The sequence below is a fragment of the Pyrgilauda ruficollis genome, unplaced genomic scaffold (assembly GCF_017590135.1).
Source record: "Pyrgilauda ruficollis isolate IOZ18807 unplaced genomic scaffold, ASM1759013v1 scaffold7, whole genome shotgun sequence".
NCBI lineage: Eukaryota > Metazoa > Chordata > Aves > Passeriformes > Passeridae > Pyrgilauda > Pyrgilauda ruficollis.
Window position 1 is genome coordinate 8,335,941 of NW_024528821.1, and position 22,907 is coordinate 8,358,847.

The window sequence follows — 22,907 nt, forward strand, 5'->3', positions numbered from 1 at the left end:
ATGCTGTGGATATATGGGAATTTATTCCACAGGCAACATACTGATGTGAATTGAGATAGGGAGAATTTAATGTGTTTTCACTTAGATTTGGCTTGTGCTGAATTGCTCTTGGGCTTAAGAACATGGTTTCTTTAAGAAAATGGATGTAAAGCTAATGTAGACCCTTAATGACAAAAGCAGTGAATGAGAAATATTACAAAGCCTTAGGTTTTGTAAGTTGCTCTTACAAGTTCAGGTATCAGAGTCCTTGTAAAGGTATGTAATGAGGTAATCTCCATTTTGTAGGCTGGTTATTGGAATGAATATGAAAGATATGTGCCAGCACTAGATCAGCTGCCCTCTAATGACAGTTCATCTGTGGAGAACAGAACTATAGTAGTCACTACCATCTTGGTAAGTTTTATGTTCGTGGTGTGTTTGTGTTTAGGAAACAAGGCACATGACTCCTGAGGTGTGTTAAACACCTTGTCAGGAGGCAGATGTTGAATGCTGTGTGAGTTCAAGTGACTGGAAAGTTCAGTATCTTCCAGAGATGTTCTGAGGGCTTGACGCTGCTGACTGATGTATGTATCAGTAAGTCTGCTCACAGGAGGAGCTCACTGAGCTCACCATTGTGCTTTGCTGCTTCCCAGACACTTGAACTCAATTAAGTGCCTCATGTAAGTTGAAGTTATTATGCATGCCTATAAATGAGCACAGAGATTGATTGGCTTTGTGCTGTAGAGTCAAATCTTGCACCCCTCACTCAGGTACAGCTCCTGTAAACTCAACCCCTGTGGACTGAGTAAGGGTGGCACAATGAAGCCTGTAGAGGACTGGAACTGCTCTAGCACTGGGTGAAAAGCAGCCTTTTCCTGTGCAATTCCAAAGGAGCAAAGCTCTTCCTGTGTGTCACGAGCAGCAGCACCTGTGTCAGTCCCAACACCTCTACAGACCTGCTCTGTACAGCATTCATTGGGACTTCTGTGCTTTTTGCAGTTCTACTAAGCATGAGTTGATTTTATGCTGTTTCCTGAAGCATTGTATTTTATACTCCTATGGTTTTAGTGAGATATAATCAGCATTTCAACTAGAATTTTCCAAGAAGGCTAAGGGAATTCAGTGACAAAAAATGCTGCTGAGGATTTCAACCTAGCTTCCCTTAGGCTTCTTTGAAAATATCTCCATCAGAGCCCCATTCTTGGCCACTGGGGCCTTAGGAAATTGTGGTGATGGTACAGGTATTGGATATGTCAGTCTTTAAACACTAAAATTTGAATTATTGCTACAATGATGCTACTTGACTGTCTAATCAGGCCTAAATCTGCAAACAGATGTGTAACTTTGTTAAAAAGTCCTGTTGTCTTCAATGGCTCCTTACTAGGAATACAGTCAACAATATGTGTGGCTGTAGGATCAGCCAAGGAGTTTTATGCTGCAGAAGTCTGTCTTTCTAATTTCTGTACCAAAGCAGAAAATATTGTAAATATTTGCCAGTAATATGAAGGATAATAACAGCTCTCATTTTGTGTGGTTTACAGCTGTATTTTACATTCATAGACTTTTGATCTTTACTTTTGTTTCAAAGGAATCACCATATGTAATGTATAAGAAAAACCATGAACAACTAGAAGGGAATGAGAGATATGAAGGATATTGTGTAGACTTAGCTTCTGAAATAGCAAAACATGTTGGAATAAAATACAAACTGTCAATTGTTGGAGATGGGAAATATGGAGCTAGGGACCCTGAGACTAAGATATGGAATGGCATGGTGGGTGAACTGGTCTATGGGGTAAGTTTCTCTTAACCTTCATTTTAATGTTCTTTATTAAAAAATATGCTCAAAGTTAATAAACTGCAAAATAAAGATCATCTGTTTGAATACTACCTTTAAAATTCTAGATATTTCTTTGTATTGCCATTTTTATAGTCTACTTTTCTAATTGTTTCATTGCAGGAAAGTGTCACTTTTTTACTGCTGTTCTCCAAATCAGAGTGCACAAAATGTTGAGAAGTAGCATTGGGCAAACTTCAAATTCTTGTTTGTAGCAGAATTTCCAGTCTGCTCTTTATATGCTTCTTCTTCATTTGCCAGATCTCCTTTTTCTGTATCAGTCTCTTAAGTGGGGGGTGTCCCTCTCATTAAAGGTCTGATCTGGGATGCTGAGCCTTGCTGGGTCACTGATCTTGGTTTGTGTTTGACCAGACCCATTTAACTCCATGGTTACTTTTCAGGGTAAGAAACAATGCAGGTGTGAAATCACCCACGTGTTTTTTCTCTTTAAACCCTGGGTTTGGCTTCAAAAATCAACAGTCAGACAGAAAAAAAAAAAAAAAAAAAAACAGCTAATTCATTGCATTCTTCTTTATGTTTCTATATTGGGTGTACATCACTTTGTTTAGTAAGAACAAAAACAGTCCGGAACTGCCATTTTAGAACCCTCTTTGAAAATGAGAATTTTGGACTACTGTTAAACCAGATGGAAGGGGGAGAAAATTGGCTTTGCAGAAAAGACTTCTCAAGCTGATATTTCGTCTTTTTTTCCTCAAATGCTAATGAGATGATTTGTGATTCCGCCCAAATCTTTTTTGCAGTTTATTTTTAACAAGCTTCCCTTTATTAAAAATATCTGAGCAGAAGTGCATATTTCAATTGCATCCTTTTGTTCTGTGGCTGAGTGTAATTTCTAAAAGTCACCTCAAAATTTCCTTGGGATGATGCATCATCATTCTTGCAAAATGCTTGGTGAGATAATTCTTTTCAAATAAATCAGTCTTTTTTTGAGGATTGCTAGATTTTCACAAGTTTTCTTACTCTGGAGCAGTCAGTCCTGATGCCTTATTATGTAATTGGTAGCCTGTTCAACTTGAAAATGTTTTATAGAAATAACAATGTACTGTGGCAGGGAGGGGAATCTACTGATTACAGAAATTAAACAGGGTTCTGGACCCTTGGATTACTTCTTTGCTTCCCTGTTGCTTTGAGGTTTGCTATTATGCAAATCTTCTAAACTTTGCATGCCTCAGTTGTGCAGTTTGGGAAACTGAAGTTCACTCTCTCAGAGAACACAAGTTCATTGAGAACCTCTGAAGCAAAGGTTTAGTTTAGTTCCAAGCAAATTACACTGCACTGGAAACCTATACCCTCAGTTGCTCTGTGCGTGGTTCAAGGAATATCAAGAGTATCAGCTGTAATTGGGTCCTTTTGATGTACTTGCAAGTGACAAGCAATGAAACTTGTTCATTCGCTTATAAAATAACCATACCATGTGGAAAAAGCATGGCAAAAGAGAGCCTGAAATTGCTGCTAACAGTCAGAGCACAGGGGCTGTGTACACTAGGGGAGGAAAGGTGTGACATGGGCTACAACCTTTGTGTCTTGAGCCCAGTAAGATTAGTCTGTGCAGCTGCCATACAGGATCCACCTGCAAAAAGGACCTCGAAGATGCTCTGAGGGCTGGAGCACCTGTCCTGTGAGGAGAGGCTGAGAGAGTTGAGACTCTTCAGCCTGATGAAGTGAAGGCTCCAAAAATACCTTAGAGCACCTTCCAATACCTAAAGGGGCTATAAGATAAATGGAGAGGGATGTTTTAAAGGGTCATGTAGTGATAAGACAAGGAGGAATGGCTTTAAACTGAAAGAAGGCAGATTCAGATTAGATATTAGGAAGAAATTCTTCATTGTGAGGGTGCTGAGGACCTGGCCCAGGTTGCCCACAGAGGCAGTAGATGCCCCATCCCTGGAAACATTGAAGGTCAGGCTGGACAGGGCTCTAAACACCCTGATCTAGTGGAAGATGTCCCTGCTTACTGCTGGGAGGTTGAACTAGATGATCTTTAAATGTCCTTTCCAACCCAAACCAGTGTGTGATAAGCAGGCTGGCTGCAGCTGCCTTTTCCACAGCCTCTTGGGACCAGCCTAACTCAAGAGAGCTCTGCCTCCTTAGCATCAAACTTAGCCCTAATCATACTTGCGACCTTTCCACACCAGCAAAACCAGCCCTGCAGGCACCACAGACCATTCCTTAAAACAGCCCCAAACCCACCCACCATTCTCCTTTTCCCCTGCAAAAAGGTCAGTGCCTTTGTATTCTGAGCACAGTTTTCATCTGTGTTTTCTCGTTAATGAAAAATTGAGGAATGTTTCCCTCCCTGACCCCCAGCAGTTCCTGTACTCATGCTGTGAGCTCTGTTACTGAAGCCTCTCCACTGCAATGCTCAATTATTCAAAGGTCAGATGTGTCCCGTGAGGTTTGAGTGCAGACCCAAGTTAATGCTTCCAGCCCCGTGCTGCTCAGCCAGCTCCCCAAACTGCCCAGCTGAACTGAGCTTGCAAGCTGCATGGAAATCCACCTGGCTTTCTGGAAGCAGGGAAAATAGCCCCTGAACTCTGAGTGCAAACCTCAGCAACCCTTCAGACCTTTTCCCAGCTCTATTTGCAAACATTGTGAAATACCCTTGGCCTCTTTCTCCATCCGTGGAGAGGGGACTGTGTACCACACTCACAAGGATGTGCACTGAGCCCTTTGAAGATGAGAAGTGCTCTAGAAGTGCTGATTATTTGGAGCAAGCGCCTCATTTACCTGCTAACTTTCCTTTATGTCTCACGGGCTTAAAACGCTATTAGGGAGCTAAAACTATGTTAAGATAATGCCCCTGCGAATCTTGTCAGCAAAATTACTCAAATTTGGCTCCTCTGGATTCCATTTTGGGAAGACAAGAGGCAGATTAGATTTTAAGTACCTTTGTTAGCATCTGTGGAAGATAGACTTGGTAGGATGAAAGGGGCCTGATTGGTTTTGGTACCAGTTATCCAGCAGCTCAGCTGAGCTGTGGCAGAAACAATCCTTTAGATTGCATTTGTCTCAAGTGATAAGCAGTGACTAGTCATTTGTCAAATACAGCATATTCCTGACCCAGCAGCCTCCTTGCCACCACCTGGCACTGCTGGGGCACCTCAGCCAGTTTTTTGAATACTGAACCCTTTTTGCATACCCCCATTCACGCAACTATTTTCTAAAATTGCTCTTAGCACAATCATAGGAAATGAATGGCTTGTAATTTTAATGTTAAAACCCTAATTAACTGTATTTAATGTTAGGTTGTGCCAGTTCATTGTTACTATTGCTGTCAATTCCTGTGGAACGCAGCAGGGTCAGGGGAGAAAGGGCAACCTCCAGACTCTGCATGGAGGGGAGGGGCCCCAGTCTGCACTGAGCTGCACCCAAAACTCCAGGGGTGCTGTGTCACCGTCCTGCAGGTCTGGAGGGTGCCACAGCCCTGACTCCCGTGAAGGACTCGCTGGAGGTCGGCATTAGCTGGGCTGACTGGAGCAGTCCCTAGAGTTACACATTGACATTTACACACTCAAATGCTTCCCATTAGAAATGCTCCCTCCCCTGTCTCACATCACGTCAGGTCTGGTTGGAGGGCATAAAAGTCTGCTGCGCTGGAGGGTCCCTGAAGTCAAGGACATTTTCAGCTCTGCCCCTTGGGCCTTGTGGCTTTGCAAGAGGCTATGCCCATGCACTTGGTTACAGAGGGATGGCAGCCCTGGAGGCAGGGAATTCTGCCTGAGCAGATATTCCCAAACTCCTCTGCTTCAGGCAGGAGAACCCAGCAGGCTTGTTGGAGAGGGAATAACAAAGCTTTGTGGTTTAGCAATTTTTAAATGTTAGTGATAGTAGTAGTATTAGTAATGATAATTGTAATATTAATTAATAATAATAATGAAATTTTGTATAAAAGGAAATGTATTTGATTTTTCATAAGTCAAAAAGTGTCAGTTCAGGCTGAAAAAAAAAACCCTTAATTTTCCTCTTTCACTCAGATGGTGTAAAGATAAAATTCTTCATCCTACCAGATACCCATTCAAGCACTGTTATTTTTTTAAACTAAGAGAAATTTCCAAAGAATAGTGGAAATTTTCAACAGAATAAAAATAGAAAATAGGTAAAACTTTTTCCCTGGACATTTCAGAAGGGAAGTAGCTAAATCATTCTTAGTCCAGGAAACTGAATTGCTATTTAAATCTAACCAGCAGAGCAGTCCAGCAAGGCAAGTGCTGTCCTGCAGTGACCCAGGGGCCGAGGAGCAGCAGCACCTCCCTCGGCCCCTGTGCTCGGGGCTTTGTACCCACCAGCTGCTGAGCACTAGACAGTCGTCTTTTCTCTTCTTTGGGGTCAGCCTCTTTCTGTAGGCTTTTATTTCTTCTTCCCTTTTTAAAGCAGGCTGCTGTTCTTCCTTCCCTGTTCAGCCAGGGGAAGCCATCCCTCCCCAGACCTGGTGCTTTTCACAGCGCTGAGGCTAATTGACAGTAGTTTTAACACAGATCTTAATTGTAACTACAAATGCTTTGGGAATGACAAGAGCAGCCAGACCTTACAGCCTTTAAAACTCTGCTCAGGTTGAAACAAGCCTTTATAAAAACCTCTCAATATGTAAAATAGCACAAAGGAGTGAAGCAGGGCGGTAAGGGACAGGCAGTCCCCAGAACGCAGCAGCCTCCGCAGTCTGTCAGAGTGGGACTGCCGACACATCTCCTGCCTTGAGCAGACTGACCCGCCGTGTGGGGCTGGCCTCTCTGGCTCTAGCAGCAGTGTGCAGAAATACTAAACGTGGCACATACGGCCTTTGAATCGTAGCAGAGAGGCAGACTAATTTGATCCCTACTTTTCCTTAACTCTCCCACATGCTCTGAGTCTGTGGCAGAGCCTGACTGTGCCATGAGTGGGTGAAGTTTCTCCTTTGCTTCTCACTCCTGGTTTCTGCAGGGGGAAAGCCCAGGTCCAGGCCCCCAAAGGCAGCTGATGCTGCTGCCCTGCAGCTCAGACAGACCCTTGTCCTGTACACATGGACAGATGTGGGGTCCCTGGCCAGGCTGAGCTGTGCTGGGGGACAGGACAACAGCCCCAGTACAGAGCCACACTGCCATGGTCCTGGGCTTTGGCTGACCTGAGTCCATGCACAGGCAGAGGAAGCGCACATATGTCCACAGCCCCAAAAGCAGATGTAGCCTTTATGTGTGAATTCCATTAGTGAATGGCAGGAATGTGTCAGAATGAGCTGTGGGCATCCACAGAAATCACAAATGGACTTAAGTTTGACAAACTGTGGCAGACAGGGCCAACTGCCATTTTAACACCTTAATACCTTTTTACACTGCTCAGCTAGGGCACATTAAGACTTCAATGCAGCATGTTACTAGTCAGGTATGACCTATTGGCTTTAAATAAGTGTGAGCTAATGTGTTAAAACCACATTGCCCCCATAACCTGGCCTCTCAACACACCCTGAGTATCCTTGGGGATATTGGACTGCCTTTACAAAGGTAGCTCTTACCAGCCGATACCACAGGTGATGTGTTGCTCTGTCTGATGCTCTTTTCTGGTACCTGGAAACTCAGACTGCACTGAGAAGTGTCAAAACATGCTCTGAGACAGTCAGCATTGCAGTGCAGTCTCTTCAGGTGCCCCTACATTCAGCACTTTTGGGGTGCACAGAGGTTTGGGTGCTGATGGAAGTCGGTCAGTGTCCCTCTGCTACAGTCTGCAGTTGGGGTGCTGCCTGGCTTTCCATTAACACAAACTGACTGCAGTCCAGACCCACTTCTTGAAAAGTGACCCTTAGCAAAGGAGGTGTTCAGTTCTGCAAGCAGGAGTGACCCAGAGCCTGTGCAGGAAGAAGCACAGCCCAGATCTCACTGTCTCTAGAGCACAGCTTTGAATTTGAGAGTCATCAGTAGGTCTGTAAGCAGAAGAATCCCATTCCTCCTTTTGGATTACAGAGGTGGAGCATCTTATCATTTTTCATTCTCCATGTAGAAGGATATTTCCATTTGCTATTTTTTTTCTCCCTCCCCATAAGAGTCTGGAGGTTTGCAGCTCCCTGGGGTCATCTTTGAGCAGAGTGGGCAGCGCCTCTGTGCTGCCTGTCCTCTCTAAATCCATCCCTCCCACACTAGTAGGCAAAGACAGAACAAGCCTCAGAGGAATCCATGACATTTCTTGCCCGGCTCAAATGCAGTGAAGATGATGTTTGAAACACCATTAGTCATGAGTGATTAGCAAAGCTCAGTTGTTGAGGTTCTTAAACCCCTCTCCAGTTCTGTATGAAGAAGGGCATGTTTGTGGTTGTGTTCTTTTTAATCGAGCTCAATTTGTATGGGTTCTGCTTATCTGCAGCCATAACAGGGAGGGAAATTCTCAACAGTGCTGCAGTTATTAATGATCCTTTAGGGTGCTTAGAGCTCTCCATAAGCTCTCCATTTCAAATACTGTATCTGTAAATAAATAACCAAAGAGAGAACTGTTTTTAACGTCCCTAGTGCAACTAATATTCAGGGAAGTAGTGAGCAGCCAGGTTTGGGTGTTGGATTGGAGCTGGTCCACTCTCAGTGCCCTGGTTTCCCGAGACCCTGTGTGGCCATGCTTGTTCCCTCTGCAGAAACCATTTGTTCACTAAAGGATAAGGGTGGATTTTGGTGTTTCCAATACAGTGAATGCCTTTGGTAGGGATAGTAGGAAAGCAGGAAGACTGAGATGTATCAGAAAATTAGTATTTGTATCCCATTTAATATTATAAGGCAGTTTTAAATTATTTACAGAGAAATCTGCCTTGTTTGATATGAACACAGTAACAATCAGGGCTTTAACAAGTGATTTGTCTGTGCTTCAGCATCAGCTTCATCCCCCCACAGGAACATCCTGCATGAACTCAGCTGGGCATGGAGGAGATACAGACCTTATTGCATGCTGCATCAGCACTTAGGAAGAGTTCCACCATGTTTACTTTGGCAATTAAAATATTACTTTGGGAGAATTAAAATTCTCCAAGTCCATGAAAATGCTCCAGAAACTAAATGCTCTTACAGCTGAAGCAGCCTTTCCCTCCCTTGACGGGGTGTTCCAAGGCTGACAGTCCATGTGCAGAAGTGCCTGGCAGGAAGGCACCTGCCTCCCACCTAAGCTTTGCTTCACATGAAGCCATTGCTAATTCTCCACAGGGGTCCTGATCCATTAAGCTTGCTCTAATAAGGATTAATTTGTAAGTACCTCATTAGTTCAACAGGAAGTACAGTGGCATGGTCAAAGTGCTCAGTCTTCCAGCTGGCTGTGGACTCTGACTACATTTAAAACTGATATTCTGTGTGAATCTCACCCTGACTGCAGACATCTGGTATTTAACAGGAGCTCAACAAGCAGCACCTATAAGAGAAATACGTGTTTTGGGGAAATTCCTCACGGAGCAAATTCCAACATCTTGCAAAGATGTTACCTCACTCTACCCATATCCTCCCCTCCAGTCTCTCCATTACTTAGGTGATGAACACATTCATCTGCAAAGCCAGGAAACATCCAGGCATCCAAAGGCATTTTCAGTTTTTATATTCAAGCCACATTCAGCTAGATTTTTGCAGTAAGTGACCACAAATCAGCTGAGGTTTTCTCCTTGAGGAAAGGGCCACTCAAGGGGAAAGGCAGTGTCCCAGTACACATGACTGTCAAAAGGGACTGAGCAGGGCTGTCAGAGGGGGCACCCAGGGCCATGATTTCCAAGTGGCTTCCTTACATGCCCAGGCATGGTTTTATCAGATTATTCCAAGCAGTGAACTTGTGCATGTACCTTGTAGCTGCACATGCTGGTATGCACTGTTGAGAGATATCCTTGTGTGGCTGGAGCAAACCTTGGGGTTGTGTGTGCAGATGGGTGCCCTGCAGAGAGAGGCAGCTGTGGGGAGGGCCAGCCCTCATCTGACAAGGCTGTCACTGGCCTTGGTCTGCAAACCCTGAGCAGTGCTCCAGGATGGCTGCACGGTGCTCTGAGCACCAGCAGGCACCAAGCCCATGATGCTCTGATCAGCTGTATGAGAAGCCTTTGCCATTTCTGCTTATCAAATGTAAAAACCAAACCAATAGCTAGAAGGAGGAGCAGACCAGATATTAATGACAGTCACGTACATCACCATAAGATTTACATAAAGGCATATTCAATTATTTTATGGCACAGATTTTAATCATATCTTATTAACATTTCCCATTAACTTTTATTCAAACTTCCACTTAATCAGGCTTTATTTTTCCACCAGAAAGAGATGCCTGTTTACTAATGGGGAAAAAAAATCTGATTTAAAAGATGCACAGTGGTTTACGTACTGATAAGTCAAGGTTTCCCTAAGAACCATTTTTTCTTTCTGAAATTCTTAATTACCAATGAAAGACCATCTTTAAAAATACAAATAACATGAATAGTTAGAGTTAAAAATAGTGTATGTAGGTATGTAGACTCTCATAACACTCTTCAAATGAAAAGGACTCTTTTTAGCATTCCGTTCCATTCTCATTCAAATACACCTGCTTGAGTACTTGGCTGGATCAAGGCTAGGGTATCTAAGTAGCATGACTTGAATCTTTGTAGCATAGAAATACAGGTACAGTTAAATATGTTGAAAATCTATTCTGGAATGTTAATTTTAATCAGGAAACTAAGTAATTTGTTTTTACATGTCTGCCAGCCCATGGAATCCAGCAAGGATGTATAGCTTGAAGGGAAGGTGAATGATGAATGATGCAATAGATGCAATTGTGCTTCCAGGTGTCACAGCCCCAGAGCACAGTCTGTTACCAGCCTGTAGAGCCAAGCTCTCTAAGACAGGAGGGCAGACATGGCACTGCATTCTCCTCAGATTATCCAGGCTGTTTACCCCTCAGGGATTCAGAAATCTGTGTTAACTGTTTTTCAGTGACCACAGAAAGGGTCTGTCTGATTCCTATCCCCCTTCTGTCCCTTACTGCAGTGGAGTTTTGAAGGAGCTTACAAGTAGCAGCACCCAAGTGCAGCTGAAATTCAGTAATGGATTACTTCTCATGGGCTCCTTTTAAAGACCTTGAACTAATCAGTAAAGCGAGAGAACTTGCAGAAAGAATGAAAAAGAGAAAATTAAAACATAGCAAACACAGAATTTGTCCAAAGTCTTCAAGACAAATGGGTGGTTACAGACATTACTAGAAAATGACATTGTGTTGATTGCCATCTCACTGTCCAATTTGTGTAGTATTTATTCATCCATTTTAACTTAATAGAAATATCTGCTGCTCTCATGAGCCCCTTGCACAGATTTGATTGTAATTTTACTTGTTAATAATTTTCTGTTAATATCATGTAGCTCTTAAATTCAGCAACTGCAAAATAGTCTGCAAATAATTTATTTCCACTCACTCTTGTAATTTATCATCTGATTCATTAGCCTGAGACTCTAGATTGTGATTCTGTTGTGTATGACTTGTAACTAACTTGGGTTTGTTTTCCCTTTTCAGAGAGCAGATATAGCTGTTGCCCCCCTCACCATAACATTGGTACGAGAAGAAGTCATAGACTTTTCCAAACCCTTTATGAGCTTGGGCATCTCCATCATGATCAAGAAGCCTCAGAAATCTAAACCAGGCGTGTTCTCTTTCCTGGATCCTTTGGCTTATGAAATTTGGATGTGTATAGTCTTTGCTTACATTGGCGTCAGCGTAGTTCTTTTCCTAGTCAGCAGATTCAGCCCTTATGAGTGGCACTTGGAAGACAACACTGAAGAACCACGTGACCCTCAGAATCCTCCTGACCCTCCAAATGAGTTTGGAATATTTAACAGCCTTTGGTTTTCCCTGGGTGCCTTTATGCAGCAAGGATGCGATATTTCTCCAAGGTTTGTTCCATATCACTCCATCACCTTTTTGCATTTTATGGTCATTTTCTGATACCATGGTGCATATATGTTACTTTCTCAAATTTCTTTTTAATTCCAAATTTTTTATTTTGACATTTCCATTCAATATTCAGCATCCTCATCAAGCCACCATGCTTGCTAACATTTGCCTCCAGAGTAAGTAGCATTGCTTATAATGCCATTTATGCATTTCTGCCAAACTTATATTCACCATGTTGAGGCTGTAAAATGCATAGGGTTTTCTGTTTTCAGCAATGCTTGGAGGGCTACCGTGTTTTTGCTGCATATCTCATTTTACGGTCATCTCCTTGGTGCATATAACACATTCTGCTTTGCAAAATAAGATTTCTTTTTGAAAGTCACATGCAACAGCACTTTAAAGCATCTCCACTCCCATCAAGGCTCCTGCTCATCTTTTTACTTTCTTTTGAGCCTAATTTCTCCAGTTTTGTTCTTTTGAACCATCCTTTCATCCTTCTGTTTACCACCATTTCGCACACGTTCATGTCTCCAGATGTACTGTGCTGCTCTCCTCTGCGTGTGTTATTTCAGTCCAGTCTAATCTGCTGTCCCTCTGTTCATAGTCAATATGGTCTAATAAGCATTGCCAGTTTCCATAAAGATTTTTCTTACTCATGAAGACGTTCTTTCTGGATAAGGCTGTAGTAAAGTATGATTGATATTAGTACCAATTTTAACAGAGAGAACTGCTATTAACTATTGTAGAATTATATTTCTTTTTATAGAAGTATTTTAAAAACCAGATTAAAATAGTAAAGCTCCCTTTAATTTAACAATGCATACCACAGATTTTTTTTTAATAACATTTGTCGTGTTTCTGCATTTACACTGGTAAAATACTTCGGTGATTTGTTTGTTATAAGCAGTAAAATTATCTAGTTTCTTAGTGATGAAGCAATAATTTTGTATGTTATGACAATCATTTAATAACCAGTTTCCAGCTATTTTATTTATTAAAAACACCTGCTGAGACAAACAGAATGAAGTTTTCCATTTTAAAAAGTTGCTATTTAGAGGAAGAGAAAGATCTTTTCCCTAAGTACTGACATTCAAAATGCACCTTGTTGATCTCCAGGTTGCCTTTTTCAATACCTGAATCATTGAAAAGGTGCCAGGTTTTCCTGATCCATATAGCATTAGGAGTCTTGAGTTGCCTCATTGAAGCAAGTTACAAAATTTTTATGAAGTTTCTTGGGAAGGATCATGATTTTGTCTGTTAGAGTACAATAATCATGCTATAAATTTGTGTTTGTTGGTTTCCCCAGTTCCTGGTGTCTGGGTGTGCTGCTCCCTGTGTACTGACAGCTGTTGGTCTCCTCCCCCTGTTTGCACTCCCTGTTTCTGCCTTATGCCTCAATCCTGCACTGCCACTTTGCCCCAGTGCTTGCTGTTAACGGGGATGAGTAGGGATAACATTTAAATTGCTGTTGACCATGTGTGTGCCCAATATAAAGGACCGGGAAATAAGCACTGGGACATCACATGGAAAGCTGCAGGCATCTGTTTCTGCTAGGTCTGGTTATTGACAGTTAAATAAAAGTGCATAGGATTTCTGGGAAGCTCTCATGTGACTCTTTGGCATGGTCAGCCATTTACCTTATATAACAAGTGGAACACACTGGATTTTTTCAATACAACCACAATAAGTGCCTTGGAAATACCTACCAAAAAAAAGGAGAGAGACAGCCCTATATCTATTTATTTTATCTGTCCATCAGAAGCTATTAGCTCAGTATCAATATATGGCCCTCATTTGAAGATGTTGTCCAGTTATTTTGTTATCTTCCATGATAACATTTCAGGCAGTTATATGCATTGTTACAGGAAAAAAAAAAAAAAAAAAGAAATTTAATACTTTGGTTTAAATTCCAGAAACACTGTTCCTTTGGCTGATATGTTGATTTAGGTTGATTAAGATGTCAAATTTCTTTTCTGTAGAAGGGACTATTCCCAAGTATTCCATTCTTAATCCATATCTTTGTAAGGTTACACCATTCACAGTGCATTGACTATATGACTGTTTCATACTATTTTATTGCCACTAAAAGGGGCTTCATTCTTCCATTGTGAGTTTTGTCTGAATAAATTTCTTATATGAGAGCGTACAGCACTCGTAGAGAGATGCCGACAAGCAGTCTGGAGAGATCACTTTTGTACTTGCTGATAAAGGCTCTTTCAGCTGCCTTTGTGTGGAACAGCTGTGACATCTAATGACTAGTTAGATCTATCCTCGGTGAGTATGCTGTGTGGATATTCCAGAGGATATATCCCTATACTCTCCTCTCTGTATTTAATAGGAGTCGTCTAAATAGAATCAGAGAGCAGCCAAAGGCTGGGGGCTAGTGCATCCCTTGATGTAATCAACATTTATTTCAGCAGTTTTGTTCTGCTATCAAAGGCTGCTGTGTTTTCTGCATAGTGAGCTAAAGCATTGAAAATTCACTTTTGAGGGATCAAAAGTAGATTATTAAGCTTGCTTTTATGTAAGATGTGTACAGCAAATGGAATCAGAAAAAAAAGTCAAATTTGTAACACAGTTCTGAGCAAAAGTATCTTTGAGATCTCTTATGAGAGCATGTGTTTTCATTGTGTTCTTTATTCATGTAAAACAAAGAGGCTAGATTAATTAATTGCTGATGGAAAAAGACAGGGGGGTTATCAAAAACTATCTCAAGGTTGGTCATTTAGAGGGTGTATTTCTAGGCCCCTGCTTTCACAGCAGAAGACTCAAGAGACTCCTATTAAAGGCCATGGGAATGTCTTTGTGGGATTTTCACAGTAGCAATGAGAGGGTAGCCTGACATTCCTGAAACTCCCACTGCCATTCCTGTGCTGGAGCATCTCAAGCCAGCGCTTCAGATGCTGTGTGTGCCCGTCGTGTCCCCGAGGGCTGGCGGGGCGCGCGAGCACCGGGCTGGGGGTACCAGCTGAGCTCTGCTCAGGGTATCAGGGGCTCCACACTAGGACAGGTGTTCAGGTTATTTGTCAGCATAACAACCATCTTGTATCGATCCAAAGAGCCCAATTAAAAATGGAGTAGCGTGAGAAGCTTGTTATGTATCTGTAATATAGGAAATCAAATATCTTTTATGGCCTTGAGCAGAAACAAAATCCAAGCTATTTTCATAAATTAAGTTTTGTTTGAATGTATTATATGTATTGTTCTCCTGGAAACTAAATGTGAATTTGAATGTTTATTTTGTTTTTTCTCTTGTTACTAATTTGCTCTCATTTGACTCCATGCTTCCTTTTAAATTTCCTCTCAAGGTATGCGCTCTTCCTGTTTACTTGCTTTTGAAATCACCATCTGACTTTGTTTTGACAATTGAGTTATAATCCTGTTGTTCCAGATCTGCGTTGCTCCTCTCATTTGTTAGCACCCTAATTCACTTTAAAATAATGCCATACAATTGAGGTGATTTGGAAAACTATATTAAGCTAAAGCATTAATTGATAGTTTTTAATTACATAATTGCACATGTGGACAGGTATGGCTTGCATCAGAAACAGTGGTGCTGGTATTAAAAGCTTGATTGCGTTTTCTATAATTATTTTCTGAGTAATAGAAAAACATTTCTGTGGTTTGCAGTATAAACCAAACAGCACTCTCTGATTACCAGCCCAGTGTACCTGTACTAACCCTTTTTCTCCCTCTACGCCAGCCCCTGCAGTGGGTATAAGGAGTCTTCGTTTGAGCAGATGGACGGGGGGAACTGGGGTTCTTTGGTCAAGGAGGCTGCCAGGCCATGCTTGTTCATGTTCTTGTTCTTCATCTCTCTGTCTGTCTTTCCTTCAGTGTCAACTTTGTGGTTTATTTGATTTTTCTTTTGCCTCATCCTGTGACACCAAGTGACAGCTCTGTCAGCCCAGATGCTCCGTAGTAGCTGCTGTTTAATCCTTCTTTATGTGCTCGTTGGAAGACTCCGGGAGAAACAACTCTAGTGACATCCAGTTTTCTTTGAAATGACCTCAATTTTTCTGAGAACAGCCCTGGTCCCCATCTAGCAAGACCCCTCTCTTGCACGTAGGACCCTCGGGGAAGTGCCTTTTTCGTCAGGGGATCCCCCTGTTCCCATCTTCTCCTGCCTCTCAGGTGGTGTTTGTCCTGTATCTGTCTGACTTAGTTCGTGCAGGTTACCAGACCTCTGGGGTGAGGTATTTTTACCTTTCTCAGTGTGTAGGATGCTGTCTGAACATGCAGCCTGGCACAAACCTTTTATTGTTGCAATAATGGGAGCTTGAGGTTTCACTGGTTTGGAAAACGCTTCTCTTCTGCACATCTCCATCCTAGCAACCCATCTGTCCTACCAACAGAAGGGGCAGCTACCAATGCAAGTAAGAGATTTCCTATGGGAAACTGTAGGGAAAATGAACACATACTATTTAATTCCAAATGCTTCCACTGAATTTATCAGAACACTCTGATAAGTCTTTTTTTCCTCTTCCTATTTCAAGACTTGCCTTAAAGCAAAGAGGGCCATGGGAACCTGGAAACTCCAGACAGAACTTGTCCTGCAGTAGGGGAGTAGATGTTTGATCTGCTGGACCTGCTAGCCAAACCCCTCCTCCATCTGTCTCTGAAATTGTCCACATCATTGCAGGGAGGAGAAGTTCAACTCCAGGTCTTCTCTGAAGATGGAAAGTGTGTAGTGAAGAAAGGAGCTCAAGGAGGATGAATTTCACCTGACACAGCCATCTGAAAGCAATAGACTGTAGGTTTAGTGAGGCATCTTTGTTCCCTCCGAAGTTATGAGACAGATGGACAACTTTAGATTTATCCCACACTACAGCAAGTGAGATAAATCTCTTTCTGAGGTGTCAGGCTCTTCTCTTTTTCTTTGCTGGCTCCAAAGGTAGCCTTATGTGACAAGTTCAGCAGGCGCTGATTTGTAGTTGGAGAAAATTGTGTCAGCCCAAATAAGAGGGTATCAAGCTTTACCAAATAGCTAAAGCCAAAACCCTACCTGTTAAGGAAGCTGGCCAAAAAGGCCTGCAGCCCTCTCTGAAATCCCACGCACATGGTACCTACAAAGAAAGCAGAGTAAGGTAGATAGATTCCTTGACTGCAGGCATTATTCTATATTTATATTGCTGCAAATTCTCTTTGCAGCAACTCAGTAGCCTTGTGTTAGTGAGCACAATGGCTCCACAGCCCAAGCTGAAACTTAGAAGCCTCTTACCTTCTTGGGAGGCCATCAAGACAGGCAGGGAGGCCTCCTCCACCTGTGGGTGATCTGGTGGATGTGTGCCTACTCTGAAGAACCAGCCTTCATCTGCCCTCTCAGTGGGAGCTGCTGCTTTAGCTCCTTGGGCAAAGGAGAGTGGAGAACAGTGGTGCTTCACCTTTCTCCACATTCCTCTCCCATATTCCACATTGAGCTCTCTGTTTTTATTGTGTTGGTGATTTTGTCTTTGTTATGATCTTTAATGTTGGATGGATACATTTTTTCATTTCTTTTTTTTTTCTCAATAATTTAATGGCATTTTTTAATGGCTCAGGCAATCTCAGGCTCTGGCCAAGACTGGGCAGTTTACCAGCAAACCCCCCTGTGTGGGTGGGGTGGGGCACATCACAAGACTTTTGGTTTTGCCTATCTCCATCTGTTGGTAGGACAACTTGTACCCACTGTCTGGGGATGGCACTGAGGGGTTTGAAGGAAACAAATAAACAGGTAAGAGTTTTCTATTTCTTCTCTTCACACAAACTGAGGACTGCAGCACCCAGGTTCCACAGATGTTTCTGAGATTGATTCTTCCTCCATTGGTATCAGTACAGCTAAGGGAAAACATGAAATAGCTTTGTCTCAGCAGTTGAAATGATTCTTGGTCAACATGCTGTATTTGAAGAACAAGCAATGTACATGGCAATGAAATTCCCCACCCAGCTGAGTGTAGTGTCACTGCCACCCTTCAGCACAGATCCAATACTTTGAGGTTGATGTTCAGTTGCTGTAAAGCATCAAGAGCTCTTGCTGACAAGATCCAGACCTTCTGACCATTAGGCATTTTGTAATTACATGCTTGCAAATAGGCTTTTTCTTAAGTCCTTATGGAATCCCTTTAAAAAAAAAAAAATCAAAGACTGCAACAAAAACTAAACACAGGATTTTTTTCTATTTCCTTCTCTGTTGCTCTGGTGCTTATAAAGCAGGGATATGCTTGACTTGGAACAGTGCAACATGCAAATTTTAATTAACATAAAACATAAACCAAACCAGCCTCTCTTCTCACTTCAGTATGCAAATTCAGTTTGTAATTCCTGCTAGGTTGTGATGAGAGAAGGATACTGAATCATTTTTGGTGCATTCTTTTGCATGTTTACTCATCAAGATTCCTTTTTGCAGTTTACTGTACATTACATTTTGGGAGTGGATGCAGTAAAAGGTGCATTGGTGCCCTCTAAGCTGGGCAAAGAGACATGATGCTGGCATATCCCAGCATGTCCAGCACTGGGAAAGGCTGGGCACACAGAGACAAGAGAAATCTTCTGGGAAAAGCCTTCTCCAAGCAAAGGATTTGTGGAAGTCAGGAGAGCTTGTTCCTCTCCTCAAACGAATTATCTTGTAATTTACTGTTCTTGTTTTCACTGAAAGACTACAAAAAGAGTTGCACTAGGTAAGACCAGGTGTGCACTGATTTTTCACTCCTGAGGGAGGTTATCAGGAGATGGCTCACAGTCCACCTGTTCACAGATACCTGGAAGATCTGGACAAAAGGGTTGTGCATGTGAACTTCTCTTCAGTGAAGAAAGAAAAAAATCAAGGATTGTCTTCAAAGCAATTTAATGATATGTGTTTTTCCATAGATCTCTCTCAGGGCGAATTGTCGGAGGAGTCTGGTGGTTCTTCACTCTCATCATTATCTCTTCCTACACTGCTAATCTCGCTGCCTTCCTTACGGTGGAAAGGATGGTTTCACCCATAGAGAGTGCAGAGGACCTGGCTAAACAAACTGAAATAGCCTATGGCACTTTGGATTCAGGCTCAACCAAAGAATTCTTTAGAGTAAGTCTGTTAAATCTCCCTTAAGTGCCTAGTTAATGGATTTCAGAGGTTTGATTTTATGAAGCTGTAATAGCCATCCTATGCTTTGTGCAATCAGGATAGGCCTGAGTGCAGATTTTAATACCAAAAGGCATTTTATCAAAAATGGGTGGTTTTGTTTAACCTGAAACATCTCAAGATGGAAAACTCAACCTCTGCTGTCACGGGAAGGGTTTTGTAACACCAGTTTCAGAGCCTTGGTCTGATGAGCAATAATGCAGTGGTTGGCACAATATTTAGCAGAGAAAACTCTTGCAAGGAGTGATGCTCTTGACCTACTTGCTGTGTGTGCCCAGCTGGCAGCCAGTAATGCCATCCGACGTCGGTGCTCACTTGCCAGAATGAAGGGGGATGGGAGGCCGATGTGCTGCTCATCCCTGGTGGAGCAATGATTGCTGCCATTGCTGTGTCTTCACTGCTCACCAGCATCTGGCTGTGGCTGTATCTGACAGTCAGGTAAAAATTTTGTACCCCAGAACTCTGGTTGTTTTTCACTTTGGTTAGGGAGATGCAGCAACATTTGGGGGTAGGGGCAGGTGCACACTTCTATTTAAGATCCTTCTTCCTTTCTCCTCTTGCCAAGCCACAGGCTGAACTGCATTAGAAACTCTAAATATGATCTCAGTCCACTTTTATGTCTCTGAAAACGTCGTCCTGAAAAGCTCTTATTTCTTTCCAAGGGTGAACTGGAATGCTCAGGCCTTTCAGGGAGCTCTTGGTTCTCTCTCAGCAGTGCCAATCAGATGCCATTCAAACTAACATTTTTTGTATAGAAGAGTGGTCAGTGCTGCAGGACTAATTACTGCCTGTCATGCATACTGGACAGGTGCAAGCAGGAGAGAGGAGGGAGACAAAAACCCCTTGCTGCTGTAGGCTGATGAAAAACTGAGGGCTCCTTGGAGAAATACTCAGAGCTCCTTGAATTTACTTAAAATTTCAATGCATGACACAGACATCTGATGTAAACCTGGAAGGGAATGCAAAGGTATTTTATGCAGCTTTTGCACTCTGCCTGTAATGTCTTTATATCAAAAGAGATACTCAGTGGTTCTTAATTAACTGTGGTAGCAGGTACATTACAGCAGCTTCTGTTTGTTTTAAAATCCTGTGAGATAAACACTGACCTTGTAAGGGTGACATTAGTATATAAAAAATTTTATTCTGCTTAATTATCAACCCAAAGCAGTATTATGTCTACAACAAAAACGAGTTGAATGAACCTGTCAAGAGAGGTAGCACAACTTGTTCAGAAATATTGGTGCTGTTTATAGTCACTGTACTGATCTTAGGGGGAAAAATGCCTTCTTTTGACTATCTTGTTGCAGTTCATATAGAAAGAGGAATTGTATGGGGATGTTCCTTCATTTCCTTAATAGTTTGACACAACAAGGAAACCCCTTCTCACAGAGAGATCAAAGGAATGAGTGTTTCATGTGAAAGGATACAAAGTCTGGTAAATGTATGAATGCTTTGTTGTGCTGCTAATAATCTTGAGATGAGCTGTGTCTCTCTGCTGGTGCTGGGAAAAGCAGGGTTGTAAATGAGCTGATCTGTCAGGAGCTGCCAGTTCCATCAGGCCAGGACAGGAGTTGGACGGGGATGGACAAGAGCAGAGCCCCAGCAGTGTGGAGCAAGGCTGTATGGGCCAAGTGGGAAGAAGAATGAGCCCTAAGTGTGCTTCTCTCTCTTTGGCATTCTCAAGGCACACAACACAATTTCAGTTGTATTAACTTTTGCAGAGTAATTAATTTGAATAGAGTGATGCATCCATGAAAGCGTTGTAATTAGAGTCTTCTTCAGTTGATTTGAAAAGGGCAAAAGCTTTGCCTTAGAACAAATGCGTATGTACAGTCGTTGTTAGTTACTTAATAAGACAGTAAAGGTGGCTGAAACTTCAAATAACATAGAAGACTCTTGCTTTCCAAGGTCCTGCAGCACAGACTGCACCTCTCTGTGTTTTAGGGTACTTGTTCTCCCTTGGCATCTCTTTCCATTCTGCTGCCAAAGGCAGCAGTGGAAATGACAGTGCTCCGAGTTGGAAAAAGCCATGAGTTCTCTTGAGTGCAGGGTGACACTTATCCCCTGTGTAAGGGAAATATCCTCCACCTATTTTGCTAGTTTAAACAGCAGTTAGCTGAGTGGCTCATGATAATTTACTCAGTGAGAAGAGAATTTGGCTTTATAACTGGGCCATGGCTTCATACAGGAGGTTCAGGACAGTCTCTCCAAGATCCCATTAAGAAGCTTGTATGGGTAAATCTCTTTCTAGAGCTGTAGGACTAAAATGTTTCTCAAAGATATTAGTCAGATCCTGATCATAATCGCTGCTGTTGGTCAGTGGAAGGTGCCAGACTGACAGTAGAAAGGAAAAATTGCCTCCTGATGCATCATAAAGGGATAACATGTGAGTGAGCTTCAGATCCCCACCATCTTGTCTGCATGTGCTGGAAGGAGCTTCTCCAGGCCATGGCTCCCTTCTGCCAGCCCCATTTCCAGACAGCATCACTTTTGAAGGTTTTTTTTACAGTATGAATACCTGAAACTGGACTGATACCAGCCTCTCAATTCAGATGAACAGATGGTAATGACTTTGAGCCACTTCAGACCTGGGCAGACTCCAGCTCCTGACCTATTTTCCAGCCTTGGCGGTTTCCCTGAGCATGGCAGTGTCTCCCGGGTAGAGCTGTCCCAGCTCTGGGGGTAAGCTGGGTACACCACTGCTGCCTGAGGCTTGCACAGCGGCTGCTTTGGCGTGACACTGCTCTCACAGTCCCAACACTGCTCTCACAATGCCAACACTGCTCTCACAGTTCCAACACTGCTCTCACAATTCCAACCAGAGCTGGTATTTTATAACAGTTTCACAGCAGACACTGTTTACACTCCTCACTTGTTGGTGATTCTCTGCATAAGGGCATTTGTCCTCCTAGTATATCTAAGATTCTGAGGAACCCTCCTGTATTCTCATGGTTGTTGCTTGTTTCTGCTCAGAAACATCTTACATTTTGCACTAATTAGCTTCTAAAGGCATTTAAATGGCAATCAATAGATTACATCAATTCCTTTTTGGCTTTCAAAGAGCACTCATCCATATTGAAAAGGAAAAGAAAGAACCTCTCCTGAGATATTTATTAACACGTGGACTCAGATTAAGGACTCCAAAATTCCTCTTTCTCTTTCTTGAAGGTTGGTGAAGGCCTGAATGAGAAAGAAGTTTCAAATCCCTAAGCTATTTTTAAGGGTGTATCTGTAAGAATTAACATCTTCTAATACATTCCATTAAAGCTTCAGCATATCTGAGCAGCTTATCAAATCAATATAATGCCATTTAATCCAAATTTAGCACTGAGCCTAAGTATAATACCACACTCTAATACTTCACCTCCAATATGCATATATTCAGAAGCCATGACCTTTACAATCAATTAGTGATTCTTATCTTAACTTGGCTGTATTTAAACTTCAGCAGGACATGTTTGTAGACATTTAGACATATAAATTACCCTTGAATTTATGGTTGTTTATTTTAATTGATAGCAGATATCTCTGTTAAGAGGCATCTGCAAAATACCTTGCCAAGTGTATGTTTGATCATTGACAAACACAGCTGACCTGCTAGTACACTTCACTGAGAACTTATGTAGTTAATCACGGTTCACAAAATTAAGGAGAACAGAAGATCTCCAATGAATGTTACTTTATTGTAGAAATTTTTCTTTCTTTTGTAGAAATATTTCTCAGCACAAGTTTAAGGATGTCCCCAAACAAACAACTCAGCTACTAAGTGGCTCTCCCATGCCTCAGGTGGAATGACTTGCCCTGAAGTCAGTTCCTGATTTGTCCTCCTGGAAATGTCATTAATTGCCAGATTTGTTAGGAATTTCAGTAGAAATATTGAAGGTCCTTTGGGCATGATGGTTGTTCCAGCTCTTACAGTTTGTTTTCCTCAAAAAGTGATTCCTTGCAAACCAAGTTCAGATGTGAGTCCTTTCTGGAGTTTGTCTATACATAAGATATGTACAAACCCAGAGTTTTTAAGACACAGGAAGTCGTGCTAAGGATGGCCCTTAATATGTTTCCCATTTTGAAACTATTCTGAAATCAGGATAGTTCATCAGGGACAGATAGAAAAGCATGAGATGCACTGGC

The 22,907-nt window shown here is 42.2% G+C and overlaps 1 protein-coding gene across 4 annotated transcripts in view; it reads left to right on the plus strand.

Moving 5' to 3' along the window:
- GRIA3 (glutamate ionotropic receptor AMPA type subunit 3) overlaps positions 1-22,907 on the plus strand; it is a 143,672-nt gene that overhangs the window by 91,430 nt on the left and 29,335 nt on the right. For 2 of the 4 annotated variants that reach the window (XM_041485258.1, XM_041485257.1), the window contains exons 9-12: positions 286-393; positions 1,568-1,774; positions 11,297-11,673; positions 18,521-18,719. In XM_041485258.1, the coding sequence (XP_041341192.1) occupies positions 286-393; positions 1,568-1,774; positions 11,297-11,673; positions 18,521-18,719 (891 nt within the window). Of the gene's footprint in view, positions 1-285; positions 394-749; positions 1,147-1,567; positions 1,775-11,296; positions 11,674-18,520; positions 18,720-22,907 lie in introns of those variants that run through there. The other 2 variants (XM_041485259.1, XM_041485260.1) reach the window with 2 other exon arrangements.